General features: G+C 37.1%; 1 protein-coding gene and 1 non-coding gene across 2 annotated transcripts; one reads left to right on the forward strand and one right to left on the reverse strand.

The window, feature by feature from the left end:
- Positions 1-11,484: 11,484 nt before the first annotated feature.
- LOC133828278 (small nucleolar RNA R71) lies at positions 11,485-11,587 on the reverse strand. Its single transcript, XR_009890906.1, has one exon. It is a non-coding gene; the product is annotated as a small nucleolar RNA R71 (small nucleolar RNA).
- A 9,121-nt stretch (positions 11,588-20,708) lies between these two features.
- On the forward strand, positions 20,709-21,921 carry LOC133824313 (uncharacterized). The gene is made up of 2 exons (XM_062257191.1): positions 20,709-21,192; positions 21,332-21,921. The coding sequence occupies exons 1-2, from the start codon at positions 20,709-20,711 to the stop codon at positions 21,919-21,921; spliced, it is 1,074 nt and encodes a 357-aa protein (XP_062113175.1).
- Positions 21,922-23,163: the final 1,242 nt, after the last annotated feature.

Raw genomic sequence — 23,163 nt, forward strand, 5'->3', positions numbered from 1 at the left:
TTATTTGTTTAATATAAACTTTTATTAAATCCCGAGCATATAGCTAATCTTATTTATAGTGACATCATCACAGTGGAATATAAATATGATTATATGTTCAAAATAAGTTAGTCCTAAGATTAGTCAGTGCACAGGATTTACACTGACTTGCCAATCTACGATATGATCTACTTACACATTACAGTGTTATGTTCTTTCCAGAACATTAGCAAAATAGATAAGATCGGATGTATTTGTTACATCGGACAGGACCGATATTGACAGTTGATAAGATAAGTAAACATATCGTTATTATCTATTCTAGTCATATTATATAGTTGACCATAGGTTAATTCAATCTCAATTATGAGTGATTAGTATTCTGACTGATTGTATTATTTGAGTTCTTTGACTTGTTCGTTACCAGCTTACCCTACGGACTAGCCCATACTTACATCTTGGGAACTCAGTAGTATAATTGAGTGGGAGTGTTAATCATAGATATGAACATCTATAGCTTCTGATGAAGAAGTGAAATGATGGTTCCCTTTTAGTTTTGTTCAAGGTGTTAAATGATAGATATCTCATTTCAGTAATTAAATTAGTTTACTGAAATATCATTTACAAGGAACTAAGTGTTTTAAGGATAAAATACAATGAGGGGTAAAACGGTATTTTAGTCCTATCTCATTGTAGACCGTCTATAGAGAATTAAGTGACAATTATGGTTGTAACAATGGATAATTAATAGCGTATCTATATTTGTTATAGAGCGTTCTATGAATTCAAGAGTGCAATTTCGAGTCTATAGTGGAGTCACGAGGAATTAATAAGTTAGTAAATTTATTTGTTAGATTTATGATAACTTATTGGAGCTTGATTTCATAGGCCCATGGTCCCCATTGTACCTTGGATAAAATCATCTAGATAGTCTCAATTAATTGATTTAATCATCAATTAGAATTATCAAAGTTGACCAGGTCAATTTTGGATAGTTTCACAGAGTTGTGTAATTTTGAGAAGAAAAGAGAAATTATGGCAGATTTATTAATTAAGATAAATTGGTATCTAAATTAATAAATAAATTTAAATCAAGGTTCAAATTATAAATAATTAATTTGATAAAGGATTTAAATAATTATTTAATTAATTAAATCAATAGAAAATAATACAGGCCTTGATTTTAAGTCCAATGGGCTTATAATCAAATGGGAAATTTCACGAGCCTATAGCCCATGATAATTTTGACATAGGGCTTTAAAATGGTTGTTATTTTATTGATATTTTAATTATATTAAATGGCCTAATTGAGTCTATAAAAGGATTGCTTAGAGAGAAGTCAAAATATAAGTCACAAGTCAGATTTTTTGATAGTTTTAGATTCTCTCTAAACACAAGTCCTTTTCTAAGCCACTTTGTTATTTTCTCTTCTTCTCTCTATATCTATCTCATGTGTTGAGAATTGCCCACACTAGTCTAGGTGGTTCTAAGGATACATTGGAAGATTGTGAAGAAAATAGATCGGTTCAGTTTCTTGATAATACTCTGCGACAGAGAGGATACAAGAGTTAGAGAAACTGAAGGAATGACTCTTTAATTCCGCTGCGTATACTGTAAGTATTCTATTTTTTGTTTCTCTTTGAATTCAATTTTAGAAACATGTTTTATGCTATCTCGTATTAATTTGTTTAATATTAGATATACATGAAAATAAATAAAGATCATGTATAAGCTAATCCAACACGACCCTGATTATCATATGATTTGGTTATCATTGTTAATTGATGAATTTGACATGCTGAGTAGTTGAGTATTAGCTCGTAAATTTCTGAATTGTATCTATAGAATATGTGATTAGTATGGACTTCTAAGTGTATGAACATGCTTAGAGAGCTATTTGATTATTATCATTGTTTGTGCTATAATGTTATATTTTCTTGCTGGGCCTTGGCTCACGGGTGCTACGTGGTGCAGGTAAAGGCAAGGGTAAGCTTGATCAGCCCTGACTTGGAGAACTCTAAAGGTGGAATGTACATGACTAGCTGCTCAGCTGCCACAGTTGAGGGTGGGACAGGAATAGGAGGACCATAAATGTATGTTTTGCCCTTAGAGTGGCCAGTGGTTGTTTGTACTCTGGAAATTTTGTAAACTGACTTTCAAATATTATTTCTTTTGGGATCTCATGTACAAAACGTTTATTTATATAAAATGTATCTTTTATGACCAAAATCTTTTAACCCTAGTTCATTAATGGTTTTAGTGACACATTTTCAACTAAATGACTTGAGTAGCAAGTCCTACACCTTTATAAATACACAGTGTAACGGTCTTGGCTACCCAAGGCGTTACACGAACCGTCACCACTTTCTAAGTTGGCAAGACTACTTTTGGGTCCAAATTTTGTGTTTTAAAAGCTCTAATCCTATTAGTTAAGCTTATGGATGATGCCTATACTACAAAGGGGTCATTTAATATTGTAAAACCTTGATCACAATTTCCAATGCTCTATCTAACCTTTCTCTCCAGATCTTAAGAACTCTCATTTTCTCCAAGAAACTCTTTGAGAATTGCCTGACTTGTATGAGTTTAATGTTTTAGAATCTCGATTCTCATTTCACTACTACAGAGGCTTTAAGCAACTTTGGGAAGACTTGGAATAGAGAATTTGGACAACGATCTTCATCGTGTACAAGCTTTTGGTGCAACATTTCAATTTTTGAAATATGGGTGTGTACGCTCTGATATTCAGCTCAGGTCTTCTATGCAGCTCGAGTACAGCTGGCTAGCTAAGAACAGTACTAAGAGACCCACAAGTTGATATTTCCTCTATGAAGGCAGTGCGACTCCCCAGATAATAACACGAGCTGAGGAATACGAAGCATTAAGGCACGAGCTGGAGACGGATATAAAATACAGCATCCTGGGCACGAGCTGGCATTATGCTCAGGTCGTAGTACTCTGACAACCTGCCATGTCCAAGAGTCTTTATAAACCTGGATACGTTATTTATAAACGTGCGTGGTCAGACATTACATGTCCGTTATCCCTGAATTCTCGGACACGTAACATAAACGTGCATGATCAAACATCACATGCCCGATTATGCTAGACGAACCATGATCAATTTTACCTAATGATTAGACCATACCTTAATATATATTGTAATATTCATCATCTGTGGAAGACAGGTCACAGATAGGATGGGTATCCACGTGATGACCCCTGCACCTATCCTGAGATGGTTCTTCTATAAATACCAAGACCTTGGATAGGGGGGGGGGGGGGTTCTGTGTAAGGCGAATACTCTGTCGAAATATAGAGAGATATACAGTAATAATATAGACTCGTGGACTAGGGGGATTTTAGCCTTCGAACCACGTAAAAAGGAATGAGTGTTCTTACTATATCATTCTAAGCATCCTTAAGAGTCATTATTCTTACTACAGTTTATCCTTAAGCACTAGTTTATTCCAGCTAATTACATAATACACTGTTGGCGAAAAACCGCGTCAACAAGGTGCATTTGGTTTTTTGTTTTCGAGTTTCCCATTATTTTTTGTCATTTCTTTTGTGATAGTTCAATTGTATTTGCTGTTTTGAATTGTAATTTCATGGTGGTGTAAACTCACTTTCCCAACAAGAACCAAACAAGCAAAGACTATTGTTGTGCTAGAGAAAGTCCAATGACTTTCCCCTAGACCAACAATCCATGTGGAAGATAGCATTCATCCACGAGTAAGGACCCCAAAACATCCTCCCACTTATCGTGTTCAAGTTTTAGAGCACGAGCAAGAGAGAAAAATATCATTGGCAGTGTACCAGGCTGTCACAAAAAGGAAAGAGATCGCTTTGTAAAATTGGTCACAATCTGGTTGTCCTCGCCGTAACATAACAAATTATAAAAATGAGGTTAAGGATATTAGTCAAGCACCTAGTAGATGTGTCAACCGAAATGTGTACAACATGATAGGAGGACAAGCTCGAGAGGAGGAAAAACCTAACCTCCATGACATACTAAACAACATGAAAGTGTTGGGATATATGCCCTTAAAGCGTATTTCTGTAACATTTATTGAATATTTAAATAAAGAAAATAATTTCTCTCATATTTGTAAATTTATTTACATTCTATTTATCTAGAAAGCTCCATTGTTATTACATGTAATCTTGAATTAAGTATATATATATATGAGATTATATATAAGCGGATTTAATTCTAGATAATAATATAAACATTGTTCGCAATTGTTAATATTGAAGTGAGATTTTTTATATTAATTAAGATTATGAGCACGGTCTATCTTTTGTCTTTAACAAGATAGTCTATCCAGATTTTTATGAGTAGTTGAAAAATGAAGGTAGGGGTGTCATATATAATATAGATTGTATATGACTAGGGACACGATGAAAGAAATTTTTTTTATTAATCTTTGTTAAAATATAGAAGTTCATCATTCATCACTCGATGTTCGTATGAGACTTGATCTTGATCTTGAAGTAAGTAATGGACTTCTATTTGTAGTCTCATGGCTTTTGACTTATTAGGTACAGTCTACGAAAGAAAACGTGGACCTAATTCCTAATATCTTGGAATCATAGGAATATGAGTAGCTGGGAACATACTTCACGAATACTGAATTTACCCATTCTTCGATTGGAAGTAGAATAATTATTCATTTTAGTATTGATATATTTTTATTTGTTTTAGTTCTAAATTTTAATTTAGAAATTTTTATTTGGAGACTTTGGCAAAAATCAAGAGGAAGAAGAAGAGGATTTTGGCAAGAAGAGCTTGGAGTCTTGTGACAAACTCCAAATGAGTTTTTCTTTCTATAATTTGGAATTTTGTAATTTATGCATATTTTACTATTACGGGTTAATTTTCTCCTTATCTAGTTATTTTTTTTATTTGAAATTGTGATTTTGATAATTTGTTGCATGAGCGTTTTGGCAATTTGGCTTTGTTCATTCAAGTGATTATATTGTTTAATGCTTACTTTTGTTTGACTATCATTAGTAGGTGATTGAATTTGTATTAATTTATAAAATGTTAATATTGATATACATAAACTTGAATGATAAAAGTTCTTATTCTCTTAAATTTGGATATGCGACAGTATAGGAATATATTATCACCTTATATGACTTAGAGGAATTGTGCTTAAATTGGCGTTCTTGAAATTAATTAGGCATAGGTATATGTTAATTAATTTGAAAACCAAACCACAAAAACTTTAAAAAAAAAAATTATGACATTTAAATTCCTAGTCAATTTTGCCCAATTTGTTGCAACATTTTGTTGTAGCATTGTTATCAAATTTGCATTTTTGAGAAAATATAATAATTCTAGCTTGTTTCTTCATTCTTTTTTAAATTTTGATTTGTTTTCATCATTTTGTTTTATGTTCATTGAAACCAATTTATGAGTAATTAGTGTTAGGATCATTTTAAGTTAATTTTAGAGATCGATTTAGGTTAAGTTTTAGTTATTTAGGATTGTTTTGTGTAGATTTATGCTAGTTTGTCTCTTGTTTCAAGATTTAATGGTAAAGGATATGAGTCGGAGTGAAATGAGAAGAAACAAGCTCAAACAAGGGTAAAATTGGCATTTTCGAAGTTATCACAGTTCATGGGAGAGCTTATGAGTGTTTTGGGAAAATTGGAGTACTTTTTGGAGTTAAAATGTAACGACCCAAATTTCCTGATAAGGTTTAGGACCTTGATTGGGAGGTCGGGAGGGCCATAATTGATTTATTGTGCTATTATATGATTATATGCATGATTATGTGGGTCATATTATTATATGATGATAAAGGCATGCATGGGGTTTTATACTCTATTGTGAGGGTATTTTGGTCATTTGGCTCATTGAGAGCGTAATTGCATACTTGTGTGTTTATTGGTAGGCTAATGTTGAGACCACATTATTATGTGGATATGTTTGTAGCTTGTGATTCGAGGCGATCCTAGTAAGCGGTTTAGCGGGAAGTCACAACGGAGATTTATACCCAGCTCGGGGTGAGCCTAGGGATGTATCTGTGAATTTGGAGAACATATTGGAAATTATTTGATAATGAGGAAAAATAGCTGGTGAATAATTAGATGATGGGAATTAAACGGTAAATATTTAGGACACTTGAGGAATTAGTGGGAATTGGGAGCAATGACTAAAATGTCCTTAGGATGTTTAAAAGCTTGGTTTAATTGGTAGGGCAATATGGTCATTTGACTATAAGAGATAAGTAACATCTGCCTTTATGCCTTAGTGGAATTATTAGAAAGTGTGAGAAGCTGAAGGAAAGGGAAAGAAGGAAAGAAAGAAGAAAAACAGGGACTTCTCTTCTCCATTCGATTTGTTCTTCTCCTCATCATTTTTCTGTGAGTTTTGGAGCTGGGATCTTGGAGAAAGTTCAGACTGGAGTTTGGGGCTAGAGACTTTGGTGAAGATAAGGAGTTATCAGGGATTGGTTACTCAAATGAGGTAAGGTTTAAAGGGTTCTGTTGAGTTTTCTGAACTTTGTTAGAATAGATTTCTAATTTGAGGCTTTGGATGGAACTTAAGGGACTTGAGCTTTGGGGATTGAGGAGCTAAGGACTGGAGGGATATTAGAGGCAACCTAAGTTAGGCTCTCCATAAAAGGTAAGGTTTCTGGGTTTTGCTATCTTGAATTGCTTGGTAGTTGCTAGTTTTCAGATGAGTTGTTCTATGGTTGTCTTCTTAGTTTGGTGATGCATGTGGCTAAGTTTTGGGTTGTTGGGCCATTTGGGATGAGATATAGGTGATGGTAGACTCAATTTTTTGTGTAGTTGAGGTTTGGAAGGGTTCCAAGGGGTTTTGGTTTGAGAAAATCAAAGAAGGGAAAAACAGAGTGTTGCTAGTCTGTGACTAGCACTGTAGCGCTAGCCTTTGGGCGCTACAGCGCTAGGCTTGGGTATTTTGGGCGTTTTGGTTCTGCTTGTAGCACTGTAGCGCCCTCCTTAGAGCGTTGTAGCGCTACCCTGTCTCCAAAAGGGTTTTTGAGTTTTTCCTTAGGGTTTTTGCCCGGAGGCTCGGGGTTTGATTCCACCACCCCGTTTGGTGGAATTAGGGCTTCCCAGGGGCTCGGGATTGGTCCCGAGGCTAGGTTTTGGATTTGAGGTTTGGTGATGATTCTGATCTATGGCTGTGACTAGGTGCGCGCTAAGGTTCAGACGGGATCATGCTTGAGGATCAATTGAATAAGCTAGCTATATCTAAAGGTAAGAAAGCTGCACCTGACTATGTGGTTAGGTTGGGACTAAGTGTTCCCTATGTTTGTATGCATTGTTATGTGAATGTGATTAACCATGTGAACATGATGGGACTAAGAGCTCCCTATATTTGTATATCATGACATGAGATGGTATTATGCCATGGGACATGTGATAACCGGCCTAAGGGTGTCGGAATCAATATTTGCGCACAAGGCGCGACTCGGGCACTGGTAGCTGAGGCAGCTTATTTATCACTGAGCTCGGTTAAGCTGGTCGGAGCTAGTAGGTATAACACTGGGGGCGGCCTAAGTGAGCCAAAGACAGTGGGTTAAAGAGAGGGTGCGACCTAAGGGCGCCGACCCTGAATATTATTTGATGGATGTGATAAACTGTTGATTACGAATGTGAATATTGTGATATGGATATGATTTGTTGATTGTCTGGATAACAAATTGTTAATTTGTTGAGTGTTGCCGCTGATTGGATAAATGTTATGAATTGTTGTATTCCTGGTTATGCGCTGTGAAATATTTGGTTATTGATGTTGATATGGCTATGATATCATGCTTTCTTGTTGGGCCTCGGCTCACGGGTGCTATGTGGTGCAGGTAAAGGCAAAGGTATGCTGAATCAACCATGAGTTGGAGAGCTCTGGGGGCGAGGTGTACATTGTCAGCTGCTCGGCCGCCACGGTTGAGGAATTGTACAGGGACGGAAACCTAAAATGTGTATTTTGCCATTAGAGTGGCTTGCATTATTTATAACTTTTGGAATTTACTGTAACTAAGTCATCCAACCCTGTTTTGAGTTTCCATGTATTTAAACTGTCATTCTTAATGAAAATAGCCTGTTTGTGACCAAAATCTTTTATTCCTAATCTGTTGATGACGTTGGATTCACATTTTGCTTAAATGACTTGATTAGCAAGTCTTGCACTATTTTTAAACACACAGTGTAACGGTCTTGGTTATCCAGGGCGTTACACAAAATGAAGAACTTAGAAAAATTGAATTAGCGCCCCAACGCCTGTTATTAGCGTTGCAATGCTATTACAAACAGAGAGGAAATCTATGTAATTAGCGCCCATGCGGTAGTATATAGCGCTGCAGCGCTATCAAAGTCAAAGAGCAAAACAGAATTAGTGTCCCAATGCTATAAGGTAGCATTGCAACACTTGTTGTGATTTTATTTTATGATATGCAAGTGTACACAATCGTCAAGCAAGTAATATAGTGATAATTATTTTAATTATTTTCACAAGGATTGCTTTAAGCTAAATATTACAATAATCAACTCTAGACAATTTGGGTTGCAACAATTTGAAATGATTTAATTAATTATGATTTAAAAACTAATTTAGGAAAATAAAATAACCAACTAAAATTAAATCAATGGGATAGTCAATTTGTGAAATGAGTGGTGAAAGTAGCTAAGAAGATCAATTCCCCCCAATTTGTAGTTCAACCTTGTTTTTGTTGTAGCAAAGTTCCAGCAAAGTTAATCTTGTAGCTAGGATTCCCTAACCAATGTGCATGCCATTTTTCCAAATACTCATGTTAAAGTTCTAGCAATAAAATTCACATATTCCTATGCTAAAATTCAATTTCAAGAATATATATTCAACCATCAACCCTTCAAGTTTTCATGGTGAATAAAATATCCCTAAATTATCCACTAATCAACAACATAATTATCAACATGCATCAACTAAGCCTATACACTAATCTAAATCCATCCATAACTCAAATTAGCTCATATCGCACTCAAGTTAATCACTCTTAAGCAAAAATTAACAATAAGCATAGCTTAATTGAACAAGAAATACTTTGCACAAATTATAGTCAACATCACTACAAATTAGGGTCTATCAATACCCCTAGCTTTCAAGAAATTAGTTCATTATCAAAATACTAACATAACCACAAAATATAAACACCATTGTTCAATGAGTTCAAGATAAGTTAAGAGATTCAAATACAAAAGAGAAAAAGAGTAAAGAAAATCTAGCCCAAATAGTGGAAGTTGTCCTCCTCTTCCTCTTCTCCTTTCTCTTATCTTCTCCCACGTTCTCCCTCTTCCTTCTTGATGTTTCAGGTTCAAAAGTTGCAAAAAGTATGGTCTCTAATGGTGTTTTGTACTGCTTCAACAAAGGTGGAAGACAATGGACCTACACTTAGAGTTCCCAATATGGGTAGAAAGCCTCTCTTTCTCTCTCCACGTGGGGACCACCTATTTTTGCATAAAAAAAATAAGCTAATATCTCACTCATCCTCCCAACTCAGCATACCATTCCAACTCATTTAATGAGTTACCAATTGTGAATAACTTAAGCTACTGACTGCGCATACTTTGTTGCAGCAAAGTTTCAGTATTCAACTCCAATATGTTATCTACATACATTTTCCACTAAGCTCTCCAAGCATTCATTCATTTTGGCCTTCAAAATATATATCACACTTTTTAGCTCTTAATCCAATTATTTTCCAACAATATTTATAATTGATTAAAATAAAATTCACAAACAAACTTAATAGATAAAATGACTAAACAACACACTAAGAATACAAATCACTAAACTTCAATTATATTTTTAAGTTCAAAAGCATAATAACTCTATATTATTTAGAGTAATCAGCGCTACTAGTCGTACGATTTTCATGGAATGCAAGCAAATGAAATGTTTATAAGGGCATTTTGGTCTTTTAACTTGGGGAGTGCAAGGATTAGCATTTAATCGCGATTTCATCACAAAAACACAATTTTGTGAGCCCTAGACTTGGAGCTGACAATTGGGATCACGTTGGAGAAGATTGGACTGCTTCAAGAGTTTTTTTCTTTCTTCTTTTATCTTTATTCATGTTTAATTTTAGTTTAATGGATGCTAACATTATGAATGTGAACTGAGTTAATTTTTAGGGTTGTTAATGGAGTCTCTTGAAACTCTTCTATGATTTAATGCAATTTCATGTTTCCTTCTTCATTATTGAGATATTTTCTTTGTGTTTATTTTTTGTAATTAATTGGCCATCTATTACATAATATATATGTGTTTGATTCAAAATTTGAAAAGTGAGATTTAAACATGTTGTAATTGATTAGACTTAAATTTCGATATAGGATGAGAGTACTTATATGGTTTGTGTAGCTTTATGAGTTTTTGTTCTTAATGCCTCTTATATCTTGAGTTTATCACAGAGATGTAGGAAATTTTCATATAGGTTGAAGTTTATATATTTTATTTCGAATTTAAATTAATTTTGCAAACTCGCTAACTCAATAAGAAGAACAATTGTGAAAATTGCATTAATGATATAGAAGAGTGGAAATAATACAATATTAAATTCCCTAGCTTTCCATCCATTAAATAAATTCTATTTAGTGTCAGTTTTTTTAAGTTTTTAATTTCTAGTTTCATAATTTTTATGTTTATGTTTTGCTTTATTCTAAAATCAATCTTTTTTAACCAAATAGAAATAGGAAATTAATTATTGATAATTAATAATTCAATCTCTGTTGGACTATACTCATATTTATCGAGATATTACAGAATTTTGATCACATATACTGTCGTAGCAAAATTATCGCAACAATTTTTTGGCGCCGTTGTTGGGGATTAAAAATTATTAATATCAAAATAATTAATTTTTATTCTAATTTTGTTATTTTTCATTCATAATTCTAACTTAATTTGTGTCTGAATTCTCTTATTTCATGTAGTATTGGTTTATGCAACGTGGAAGAACATCTAAGATAATACCAGTGAATCCTGAAATTGAGCGAACATGTAGACATAATCGAAAGAATAAGAGTTTGGAGGCTAGGATGACTGCAACCTAAAGGAATGCATCAAATAATGTCGCCAACAATTTTGGAGGGCAGCGGCTGCTGAAGCCCAAGATCAAGGGCATGAACCTTAAGGGATTGTGTACTCCCCACTGTTACGAGAGTGCATTCATGCATCAGAAACCCCATTGTTGCTGCTAACAATTTTGAGATTAGGCCGACAACTTTGCAAATGGTTTAGTCTACCATTCAGTTTTGTTGACTCCCCACAGAAGATCCTAACATGCACATAGGTAATTTTCTGGAGTTGTGCGCAACGTTTAAGATGAATGGGATGAGTGACGATGCTATCAGATTGAGGCTATTCCCATTCTCACGAAGGGAAAGAGCCAAGAGCTGGTTAAACAATCTGTAGGCCAACTATATTAACACTTGGGAGGATCTAGCACAGAAGTTTCTAAACAAAATTTTTCCTTCATCAAAAGTTGCAAGGTTGAAAGGAAAGATCAATAACTTCCTCCTTATGGGGAATCATGTATGATGCATGAGAGAGGTTTAAAGAATTTTTGAGAAAGTGTCCTCATCACAGCATTGAGAAGTGGATGTTGGTCCAAAATTTCTATAATGGGTTGTGCGGTACTACTCGCACGATAATTGATGTTGCAACATGAGGCCTGTGAAATAGTAGAAGAAATGGTCATGAATAACCACCAGGGGTTTGATGAGCGAGCGACTAGTAACAAAAAAGTAGATGGGGTTCATGAATTAGATGTTATAACTGCTTTAACTGCTCAAGTCGCCACATTGACTAAGCAGTTGCAGTAGAACACTATCTTAGCTCAAGCTAGACAGATGCAGACGACTTGTGAAATGTGTGGGGGACCCCATCTTTAACATCCTGAATTCCCTAATAAGACTTAGTGACTTGATTAGGGGCTAGAAGGGCAATAATTGGATTAATTATGTGTTTAGGTGATTATATATGTATGATTATGTGAATTACCTTAGTTATATTATGTTATGACTGTTTATGCATGTTTAAGTGTATTAAATATGCATGTGGGCTCATTTCTTATTAGAAGGGTATTTTCATAATTTTGACCCGTTGAGGGTATATTTTTCAATATATGTGATTTGTGATTGAGACCATATTATTATGTGGATATATTTGGGTTACTCAGCATGAGATGAACCTAGTGAGCAAGTTAGCGGAAAGGTCACAATAGGATTAAATACCCGGCTCGAGGCGAGCCTAGGGGTATTTTAGTAATTTAGTACATTACCTGGATTTATCAGGTAATGGGAATTGTTTGGTGATCATTTGGGAATATTGGAATTAATTGGGAAATTAGAGTGATATTTGAGATTAGTGGAATCTCGAGAAAAGACCAAAATACCCTTGGTTTAAACAAAAAAACATTGGCTTGGGTGTAACGACCCAACTTATTCTAGACTTTAGACCATTAATAACTACTATTCATAGATACTAATCTTAAGAAAACTTACATACAAAACAGTCATAAATTTATTAAAAACTGTAAAACTAGGGTTAAAATACATAAAATTTAGTTAGGATATGGGATCCCATTGTTTGAAAATAAAATAGAACATAACTTAAATAAATTGGTTACAAAATTAAGTGCAGAAATACATAGAAATCATAATTTAGAAGACTTAAACAACTCCATCCTCGAATCATTCGCACAGTCCATTGATTTCCATTCTCCCTCAATACACATTCCCAAGCTGCTAAGAACCTTCCCGCCGCCATACTATTTTCCTGCACATATAAAACATAAAGGAATGAGCCTAATGCCCAGCAAGGAAAATCTACTACAAGCATGAAACATAATCATACACATAAACTATGAACATATATCATATACTATAAACACATATCATAATTATAACCCATGTACATGGTGACTATTGGGGTTTGCTAACTAAGCAACTATAAGCCTCAGACTACAATGAGGTTTGCTAGTTAAGCAACTATAAGCCCCAAAAACATAAAAGTGTTGGGGTTTGCTATATAGCAACTATAAGCCCCAAAACATAAAAGTGATAGGGTTTGCTACATAACAACTATAAGCCCCACACATACATATATCATAACAAATAAAGTCATACTATAGCATAATCATAACACTTTTTTATAAACATAGCACATATCACATAAGAACTATCCTATTTTCCTTACCAAAATACCGGGATGATGAAAACAAGATCGGGATTTTAGAACACTCCTAAAAACCATTAATAGAGAGGTGAGTATTCTAAAGAAAAGAGATGAAAAGAATGAACTACACCATCGAAAAGATACTTACCAACAAGACCCTCAAGTTCAAAGAACTTAGATGCCTAACCAAGAATAAAGAATACTGAGTTAGGATTTGAGTAGAGAAAAACTATAAGAACTAATGAAACAACACAGAAAGGAACTAGAATTAGGAATACCTTGAACGCTTCTATGACCGAACTACACCTTGAAACCGAAATACACTATAAACCTTACTTCCCAAGTGTTTAATAAGCTTATAATGATAAAGCTTATAACCCCCAACCTAAGTGTTTAACACTCTAAAGTAATCCTAGCAGCTTGTAGGCTCTGAACTCAGCTTGATGAATGAAGAAATGGCTGGGTACTAGGTCCTATTTATAGAGTTCAAGAATGAAAAGATTTTCATTTAGCTTGAATAAAATAATGACTTTTTAATTGAAAAACATTTGAAAAATCGTTCAGCAGAGGCTGAAGACTCGGTCAAAAAGATTATGGACTTATCAAGAGGTTATGAAATAAAATGAGCTCGGTTTCAAAATCATTCAAAATGTATGCCCTAGGGCCGATATATCGCCTACCATAGGCGATATTTTGCCTGGGCTCATATGCCCGAGGCTCGTCGAGGTGGTCGTGCAAAGTTACGTGTTTTTCGTATCCCCGTGTGGTGATATATCGCCCCCTAGAGCTGCGATATATTGGCATACGCTGAAATATTATACACGTAATTACACTTTTTCAGCCTAATTTGAATTGAGTAAACAGCCTTGCTAAGTCCTTTAACGATTTCAAAGCTGCTGGCAGACTCTAGGATTTTCAAATATTACTCTTAATAAACTATTCCTAAAAAATACTTAATTTCTCATTAAACATACACATGACAAGTGTTATTATCTTATTGGGTCTATCTAAACCTTATAGTATAATAAATATCATCTTCATAATCAGTCATATTAATCAAACCTTAGGTTATAATTAATATTCTTAAAATATAGGTTAAACTTATCAAATCTACAAGTGTTGCTACGAGTGTCCAACTAAGTCCCGGCTTGAACCAAAATCCACAGTTAAAAACATACTATAACTACTACTAGCTATTACTATTACTACTATATAACTAGTTATTACTATTACTACTATCTAACTAGCTATTACTATTACTACTATCTAAAGTTCTTGGACTCTACATTGGGTGAGGGTAAACTGGTCATTTTGATCTTTGGGCTGAGTCATGTTAGCCAACGTCTGAGCCCTCTAGCTCATTCACATGTGTCTCCATCTCTTTGCCTTTCTTGGTTACCTCTTTGGAAGGGTTTTGGGAGTTAAAACAACAAGTGATGAGTAGGAGCTAGCAAAAAAAATCAGTGTGGAATTTGGGCTCTCTTGGGAAGATTGGGAGCTAGCAAGGATCAGTAGAGGTGGAGAAATTTTTTTAATTCCATAGACAAGGTAAATTTATGAAGCTTTTCTTGAGTATCTTGTGTTCTTGAAGTGTTCTTGAGCTTTGAAGCTCAAGATTTGGGTTTTGAGTTTTAGTGAGAGTTTGGGTGAGCTTTTGGTGTTACTGTGTTGCTTAAGTTGTATTATGTTTATTTAGGATTCATTTTTGGTTGGGATTGGCACTTGGGGTGAGTTTTGAAGAGTTGAGCTCAGAGAAAACGTAGGTAGAAACCCAAAAATTTTGGGTTTGCGAGGTGGCGCCCCTGCCCTGGGTTTGGGCACCCCTGCACTATGCAAGGGAGGGCTTTAGGGGCTCTCTGACTTGCTTGGGCGCCCTGGCTGTAAAGCCCTAAACTCTAGGGACCGTTACGGTGCACATTTTAAACAGTGCTAAACTCGCTAATCAAGTCATTTGGCCATAATCGTGCAACTAAGTATGATTAGCAGTTTAGGGATTAAAATTTTTGGTTAAGATAAACGTTTCACTAAAACGTTTACTGTATACATTGGGATCCCAAAAATATAATTTAAAGGTCTATTACAAGAAAATATTTACAAACAGCCGATCTAAGCAGCAAAACAGGGTTTAACCCTAGTTCCTCTTTCAACCCTCGCCCGTGGCGGTCGAGCAGCCGCATATGTACACATCGTCACCTAAGCTCTCCAACTCAAGGATGGTCCAGCTTTCTTTTGCCTTTACCTGTACCACATAGCACCCATGAGCCGAAGCCCAGGAAGAAAACTTAATATGCTCATGATCAGTAATATCATGCCATCAAATTATAAAGTGCATGCCTAGCAACAATAGCCTTAATCACACATGCAAATAAGTTCTGATAATGATGGGTATCCAGTATAAGGAATCCTGCCCTCCTGAATGGATGACTATCAAGTCAATCCTAATCAGATAAGTGATTTAACACTAGTGGTTCCGGTAACCATGCTGGGCTTATAGCCCTAAATATAAGAGTGACAGTTGTAAAAGTCACTAAGGTCCCATTAGCCATGTGACGATACGGTCACCTGGGCTTTACAAATAAGTGATCATTTCACTAGCTTAAACAAGATAGGTATTTGATGAAATAGTCACCAACATAAACCTACCGAGTGACCATAGAGTCACTACTGTGGGTACCGCTCCCTTAGCCATGTGACAAAACAGTCACCTAGGCCTTTGGCCCTGGCTCTGAGTAACTAGTCATGGACTAGTCAAGCGCTTATAATTTTCATCGAACTTAGGGTCGGTCTAGCATTAATACTCCATATGAGTCATTCAATGCCGATGTCAATTAGATCTAATCTTTTATCGGCTCTACGTTCATGACGTTTATGCCGCTCCTAAGTCTTAGGTCAGTAACACACGACCAATGCTCAAAACTACTATTGAACTTGACTAGTAAGTCACAACTTCACAACTAGTTCTGACACCATTGTCGATTCTGGCTAGTAAGTCAGTGCCACGCACAAGTAAGCAATGCTACCAGGCATATATCATATGTCATATATCCGAATATAGGGCATTCAACATGCTTACTTAGCAATTGTTAGCATAATTAGGATTATGCACAAGACAGAGACTCAAGCTCTGATCAATCTCATATTCAACATTCATGGCATGCCCGGACCAAGACCTAGCCTCCGGGACATCGAATCCTACTAAATCGGGTAGTAGGAACGATCCTGATGCCTAAGGTTTGAGTTTCCATGATCAAAACACCATTTTGGCCATTTTTCCTCTTTTGAGCCACGACCCCAAACATTAGAGCCGCAACCCCACTCAAGTCAGGCCCAAAAATCTTCTCTGACAGCATTAGAGCCGCAGCTCTCCCCAATGGAGCCGCAGCTCAAATAACCCAGCAGCCCCAAACCACCAGCTTCTTCAAGCTTGAGCCGCAGTTCCCAAGAACAGAGTTGCGGCTCAACCTCGAACCCAGCCAGAAAACCTCCATTTATTCATTTAAAAACCTTCCAAAAACCTACCCAAACATATCCAAATCCCAAAATCAAAGCTCCCAAACATCCCCATGATCCAAAACCAACAAAACCCAAGCCTTAATCAAATCAAAAACTCATCAAAACACAAAATCCAATTCAAGCTTAAAAACTTTAAAAACTTAGAATTACCTCCGATTGAGTTGTTCCCAACTAAATCCTCAGGCTAATAAGCTTCTAATCTTGCCTAGGATCGCTATGCCTCGATCCTCACTTGAATCTGAGTCCTAGAACTCAAGTTTCCTTTGAAATTGCGATCGAGAGACGAAAATGGAACTTTGAGGGAGAAAGAATGTTCTGAACGTTCTTTTTTATTTCTTAACAGGTCACTTCAAGCTTAAGTAGCCTCAAACAAATCCTAACACTCGGGGTCCCGAAAACGTCCCCGGGGGTAAAATAGTCAAAACCTCCAGAATTTCCCCCTGATCTTATTAACTCCCAATTTATCATCAAATACTTATTCCCATTACCCAATAACCCGGTAATGCAAAATACCCCTTGACTCACTCCGAGTCAAGAATAAATCTCGTTGTGACTATTCCACTAGCTTACCTCCTAGGATTGTCTCGTGCTGAGTAACCCTAGCATAACCAAATAATAATAAAGCTCCACACACATATCACATATATGCCAAATATGCCCGAAATGGCCAAAATATGGAAATCACCCAATTAATCAGAAATGGGTTCACATGCATATTTAATACACCTAAACATGCATATTATCATTTAATAACATAATAAATCAATTATGGCCTTCTTGGCCTCCTAATCAAGGTCCTAAACCTTATTAGGAAATTTGGGGCATTACACTGGCCCTTGTTCTGGGCGGCCCTGCACTATGCAAGGGAGTTCCTGGGAACTTTCTGACTTGTTTGAGCACCCCTGTCCTGTGTCAATTTCAGCAAGCCTCAATTTTAGAGCTTGGGAAGAACTTGGGGGCTCGGGGGACGATTCCACCACCCCGTTGGGTGGACTTAGAGCTCCTGTAGGCACGGAATTGGTCCCGGAGTTTGTTTATGGGATTGAATCGTAATGATGATATTATTTATGGTTATGACTAGGTTACCGCTAAGGCTCGGGACAAGATCGTGCATGAGAGTCATTTTTATTTATCCAGTGTTTGGACCAGAGGTAAGAAAACTACACCCAGAATATGATTAGGTCTTGGCCCGGTTATTGAACATGGTTATGACCATGCTTTGACTATTTTATTAGACATGTTAACTGTGTTGTGCATTGTGACAGTAAGAATCCTGTGATCCGTAGGGGGAAAGACTGGGTAAAATCTGTGCAATCCCGCATCGCCTGGGGAAGGTCAAGTGTGATGATTCTAAGACTGTGTAGGTATGGGACTACACAGTTGAAGAGGGCTTAAATGGATCGATGGGTACTACCTATGCCAACAAGATGTATCTTCTTTTCGGTAGCCCATCACTTGAGAACTCCAAAGTTAAGCGTGCTTGACCTAGAGTAGTCTCATGATGGGTGACCTCCTGAGAAGTTTTCTTAGGAAGCATGCGAGTGAGAACAAAGCACGCTGGAAAGACTCGTGTTGGTTTGCAGGGCCAGTGGCCGACGGGGATGTCGAACCCCTAAAGGGGGCTGATTGTGACAATCAGAATCCCGTGATCCGCAGGGGGAAAGACCAGGTAAAAGTTGTGCAATCCCACTCTGCCTAGGGAAGGTCAAGTATGATGATTCTAAGACTGTGTAGCTATGGGACTACACGGTTGAAGAGGGCTTAAATGGATTGATGGGTACTACCTATGCCAACAAGATGCATCTTCTTTTTGGTAGCCCATCACTTGAGAACTCCAAAGTTAAGCGTGCTTGATCTGGAGTAGTCTCATGATGGGTGAACTCCTGGAAGTTTTCCCAGGAAGCATGCGAGTGAGGACAAAGCATGTTGGAAAGACTCATGTTGGTTTGCAAAGCCAGTCGTCATTCCAGGAAACAACCATAGTGACGTGGGACGTTATATGCATACATGTAATATATAATGTATGCATATCTGTTTTACTTGATTGAAAGGCTTAACTTATAAGTCATGGGTAGCAATAGCGCGTTGAGCGCAGGGCAAAAGGCTTGACTTATAAGTCAAGGGGCAATAGTATGCTAAGCATATGCCATATGGTTAAGCCTATCCAGGAGTGTGGTATAGCTTGACTGACCCTATGGTCGCTTAGAAAATAAAGTGCCAGGTACGCTTGGTCAGCTCTAATACTGGTTATATAGAGGATAGGGCAATGGGCCCCAGGGTGACTCTACAGTCGCTTATTTTAGGGCAATGGGCCCCGGTGTGACTCTATAGTCACTTATCAGGATTGAATGCATGCATGAGTAGGGTTATTACTTCTAGGCATGCTAATTATGATTATGTAATATGTTATTATCTGCTTATGAGCACGTTTAAGTTTTCTTGATGAGCCTTGGCTCATGGGTGCTATGTGGTGCAGGTAAGGGAAAATGGAAACTGAACCAGCCATGAGTTGGAAAGCTTCGGTGGTGGCGTGTATATATACAACTTGCTCGACCACCACAACCGGGGACAGAGGAACTAGGGTTAAACCCTAATTTTGCTGCTTAGGCCGACATGTGTTGTAACCACCCCTTTGGATTGTAAATGAATTTTTAAATGTTTATTTTGGGATCCTATGTACAAACTTAAACTTTTTAATGAAATTAAATATTCTGTTGACCAAAATTTTTAACCCTAATCTGTTAATTACTTCTAGTTACACGTTTATGTCCAAATGACTTGATTAGAAAGTCCAACACTATTTAAAATACACAGTGTAATGGTCTTGGCTATCCAGGGAATTACCCCATCCTTTTGATCAGTGTACAGTCGCAGACCCACATAATAATATTCCCATGGATCAAGATCAAGTTCAAGTCATTAGAAAATTTCAGAGGTCATACAGTAATCCTTTCTCCAAAACCTATAATCCAGGATTGAGGAATCACCCAAATTTCTCTTGGAGAAATAATCAAGGCCAACAATCTAAGTTTTAACCTCGGTATCAACAACCTATGTCTCCAGTGTCGCCTAGCAACATATGTCTCCAGTGCCACCTCAAGATTCATTATCTGAGATAGATAGAAAAGGCTACAGTGCTGGTTTTCTCTCTCCCATGGCGAAGAAGAAAAAATCCCTACGTAAGCCAGTTTCTCCAGTAGGAGAGCAAGATCAACAGCTAAGTGTGGAGGATAAATTGCCAATTTTTGGTTTGGACAACAATCGAGTGGATGAGGGCAACGAGCTTGCTGCATCTGGGGTAGAAGTAGAGGCAACCGAAGAGGACTTGAATCGTCACTTTGATGAGATCTTTGGGTCGGGTGACATCGATACCCAGGGATTTCAATCTGAAGAGATTGGTCAGGTTGGTTCGACATCTAAGCAGAACTATTGGGCAGACAAGGTGGATAAGGGCGACTATCAAGCTTCCGCTAAAAAACTATGGAAAAAATTGAAGATAGGTAATCTTTCTTTTTCGGATCAGAAACTTGAATTCACAGAACCAATGTTTAGAGAAGGACGAAAGTTTCCTAAAGTTGATGCTGAGGAGGTTAAAATGCAGTCCGCAAATTGGAGCTCGGCAGTTATATGCATGGTACTAATTGCCAACCCACCTATGGCTGTCTTTGAAGGATTTATAAAGAGGGTTTGGGGTCACCTAGGGATAGCTCAGATAGCAAGGATGACGATGGATCTAACTATGGTAAAGTTCAATGATGATGCAACAAGGGATCATGTCCTAGAAAATGGCCTTATCCACTTTGATAGGAAGCTGGTTATAGTTCGACCTTGGACTGCGGATTTGAGTGCGGTTCGTCTTGTGCGTTCTGTTCCTCTATGGATTCGCCTTCAAGATTTGGGGCTCCAATATTGGGGTAGTAAATGTCTCAGTGCTTTAGTGAGCACTATAGGTAATCCCATAATGGTGGACAAGTTTACTAGGGAGCGTTCACGTATTCAATTTGCTTGAGTTTTGGTTGAAATGGAAATCACTGATAATCCTCCGAAAAGCATACAATTCATTAACGAACATGGCCAAATCATGGAGCAGGAGGTTAAGTATGAATGGTTACCGATAAAGTGTAAGACATGTGCTGGTTTTGGGCACTCAATGGCCGAATGTAGGAAAGATAAGAAAGTTCAGTGGGCTAGGAAGGAAACAGAACATCCTTCGGAGGAGGAGCAGGGACCTGGTGAACATCAGGCTGGAAAGATAGAAGAAAGTGAGATTCAGGCTAGTTCAGAAGTTAACAAAGATCAGGTAGATCCCGTTGAGTCTGTTTTACCAAACGAAGAGGTTGTGGCTGAGGTTAAGTCTAACCAACCTTGGCGTACCCCTAAACGTATTGCTGCTCAAGTTAAGGAGGGACAGAGATCAGTCACTCTTGCTAATAATGCAGGTCATAAGAATAAGAATTCTAACAAGTTTGTGGTGCTTCAAGAGCCAATGGTGAATGGTAAGGAAGGTAGTTCCATTCCTAACACCTCCAATGGATAGCTGCAATATATTCAGTTGGAATGTTAGAGGGCTAAATAATTCCAATAAACATAGCCTAGTTAGTGATCTTTGTAGTAGATATAAAGTGGGAATTTGTGGTCTTTTAGAGACTAAACTGAAGGGTTGTAAAATAAATAAGTTCATGGAAAGTCAGTTTCCGCACTGGGATTTTCACACCAGTTCCATCATCAAAGGTCGTCTATTAATCATTTGGAGAAGGTTAAATGTTAAAATCACCATCTTAGAGGAGTCCACTCAAGTTGTTCACTGTTTGGTGAAGGTGATGGGAGTACAGCAGGATTTTGGGGTCTCCTTTGTTTATGGTTTTAATTCGATTGAGGGTAGGCGAAGTCTTTGGGATGGGCTACAACGGCCTAGTCATTTGGTTAAAGCTTGGTTATATTTAGGGGACTTTAATGCCCCTTTTTCGAGCAAGGACAGAATGGGAGGCAAGCCAATTTCTAACACAGAACTAGCTGATTCTATTAAATGGCTGGCAGTTGCACATGTTGAGCAATTACAAAATATTGGTTCATATTTTACTTGGACCAACAACCAAGATGGTGCAGCTAGGATCTACTCAAAAATAGATCATGTTCTGAGTAATGAAAAATGTTTTGATTTATTTTCTCAGTCTACAACTATATTTAGGTGGGAAGGCATCTCAGATCCCTGCTCTTGTCTTGTTAGAGTTTAGAACTCAGAGAAGTTGGGATGCAAGATTTTTCGATTTTACAATTATTGGGCAGAACACCATGATTTTTCTGATTTGGTGTTAAAAAGCTGGAGAACCCCGATTAAAGCTTCTGGTATAAATGTGGTTTATCTCAAGCTTTTGAGACTAAAACATTGCTTAAGGACCTTTAATATGGACAGATTTGGTGATCTTAAGGCTCATTATAATAAAGCTAAAGACTCCTATCAAGATGCTCAGCTGCAAGCCCAAGCTCATCCCCACGATTTATGTTATCAAGAGGCTGAGAGAATTGCAGCAGGTAACTTTTCGGATCATGAAAGATTGTACCAGAGTTTCTTAATCCAGAGGAGTAAAATCACTTGGTTGAGACAGGGAGATTTGAACACCTCTTTCTTTCATGCTTTTTTAAAGAAACATAAAGCTGAGAATGGGATAGTCTCTTACATAACAGCAGAAAGGCAGTTAGTTGATAGTTATTCTGAAGTTGTCTCTTTTTTTTGGGGTCATTTCAGAGCTTGTTTAGGCAGTCCTAGCTTGGCTACAGGTAGGGTTAACATTCAGCATATAGAAATGGGGCCAAAACTTTCAGTTGAGCAACAAGTGATGCTTTTGAGACCTTTCTCTAAAAAGAAAATTCAGGAGGCCTTATTCAGTATTCCAGTTACCAAATCCCCAGGTCCTGATGGGTATGGTTCAAGATTCTTCAAAGCTGTCTGGAGTGATATAGGTGATGAGATTTGTGTTGCTATTTCTCACTGTTTTGAATCTGGTAGGTTCCCCTCAAAACTTCATGAAACTACCTTATCGTTGATTCCTAAGGTTGCTAATCCCTCTCGAGCTGTAGACTATAGGCCTATAGCCTGCTGCTCCACGTTTTACAAGTGCATGGCTAAATTGATATGTAAAAGACTGGCTGCTGTTCTTCCTGATATTGTTCAGACCAATCAGGGAGCTTTCATTAAAGGTCGCACTATAGCCCATAATATCATGATTTGTCAAGATCTTATTAAAAACTATGGGAGAATTTCTACTTCTTCAAGATGTGTCATTAAAATAGATCTTAGCAAGGCATATGATACTGTAGATTGGATTTTTCTTGAGGAGTTATTAAAAGCTTTAAGATTTCCCATGAAGTTCATAGGTTGGATTATGTCTTGTGTTAGGAATACTTCCTATTTTCTTGTGATGAATGGAAGAATTCAAGGCAACTTTAAAGGAGAGAAAGGGCTGAGACAGGGTGAT

The sequence above is a fragment of the Humulus lupulus genome, chromosome 3 (genome assembly GCF_963169125.1).
Source record: "Humulus lupulus chromosome 3, drHumLupu1.1, whole genome shotgun sequence".
NCBI lineage: Eukaryota > Viridiplantae > Streptophyta > Magnoliopsida > Rosales > Cannabaceae > Humulus > Humulus lupulus.

Excerpts from the sequence above, each read along its gene's own strand:
- LOC133824313 (XM_062257191.1), top strand. The coding sequence starts at position 20,709 with ATGGAAATCACTGATAATCCTCCGAAAAGCATACAATTCATTAACGAA. Across the intron at positions 21,193-21,331 it reads AATGGTGAATGGTAAGGAAG|AGACTAAACTGAAGGGTTGT; the intron begins GTAGTTCCATTC and ends GTGGTCTTTTAG.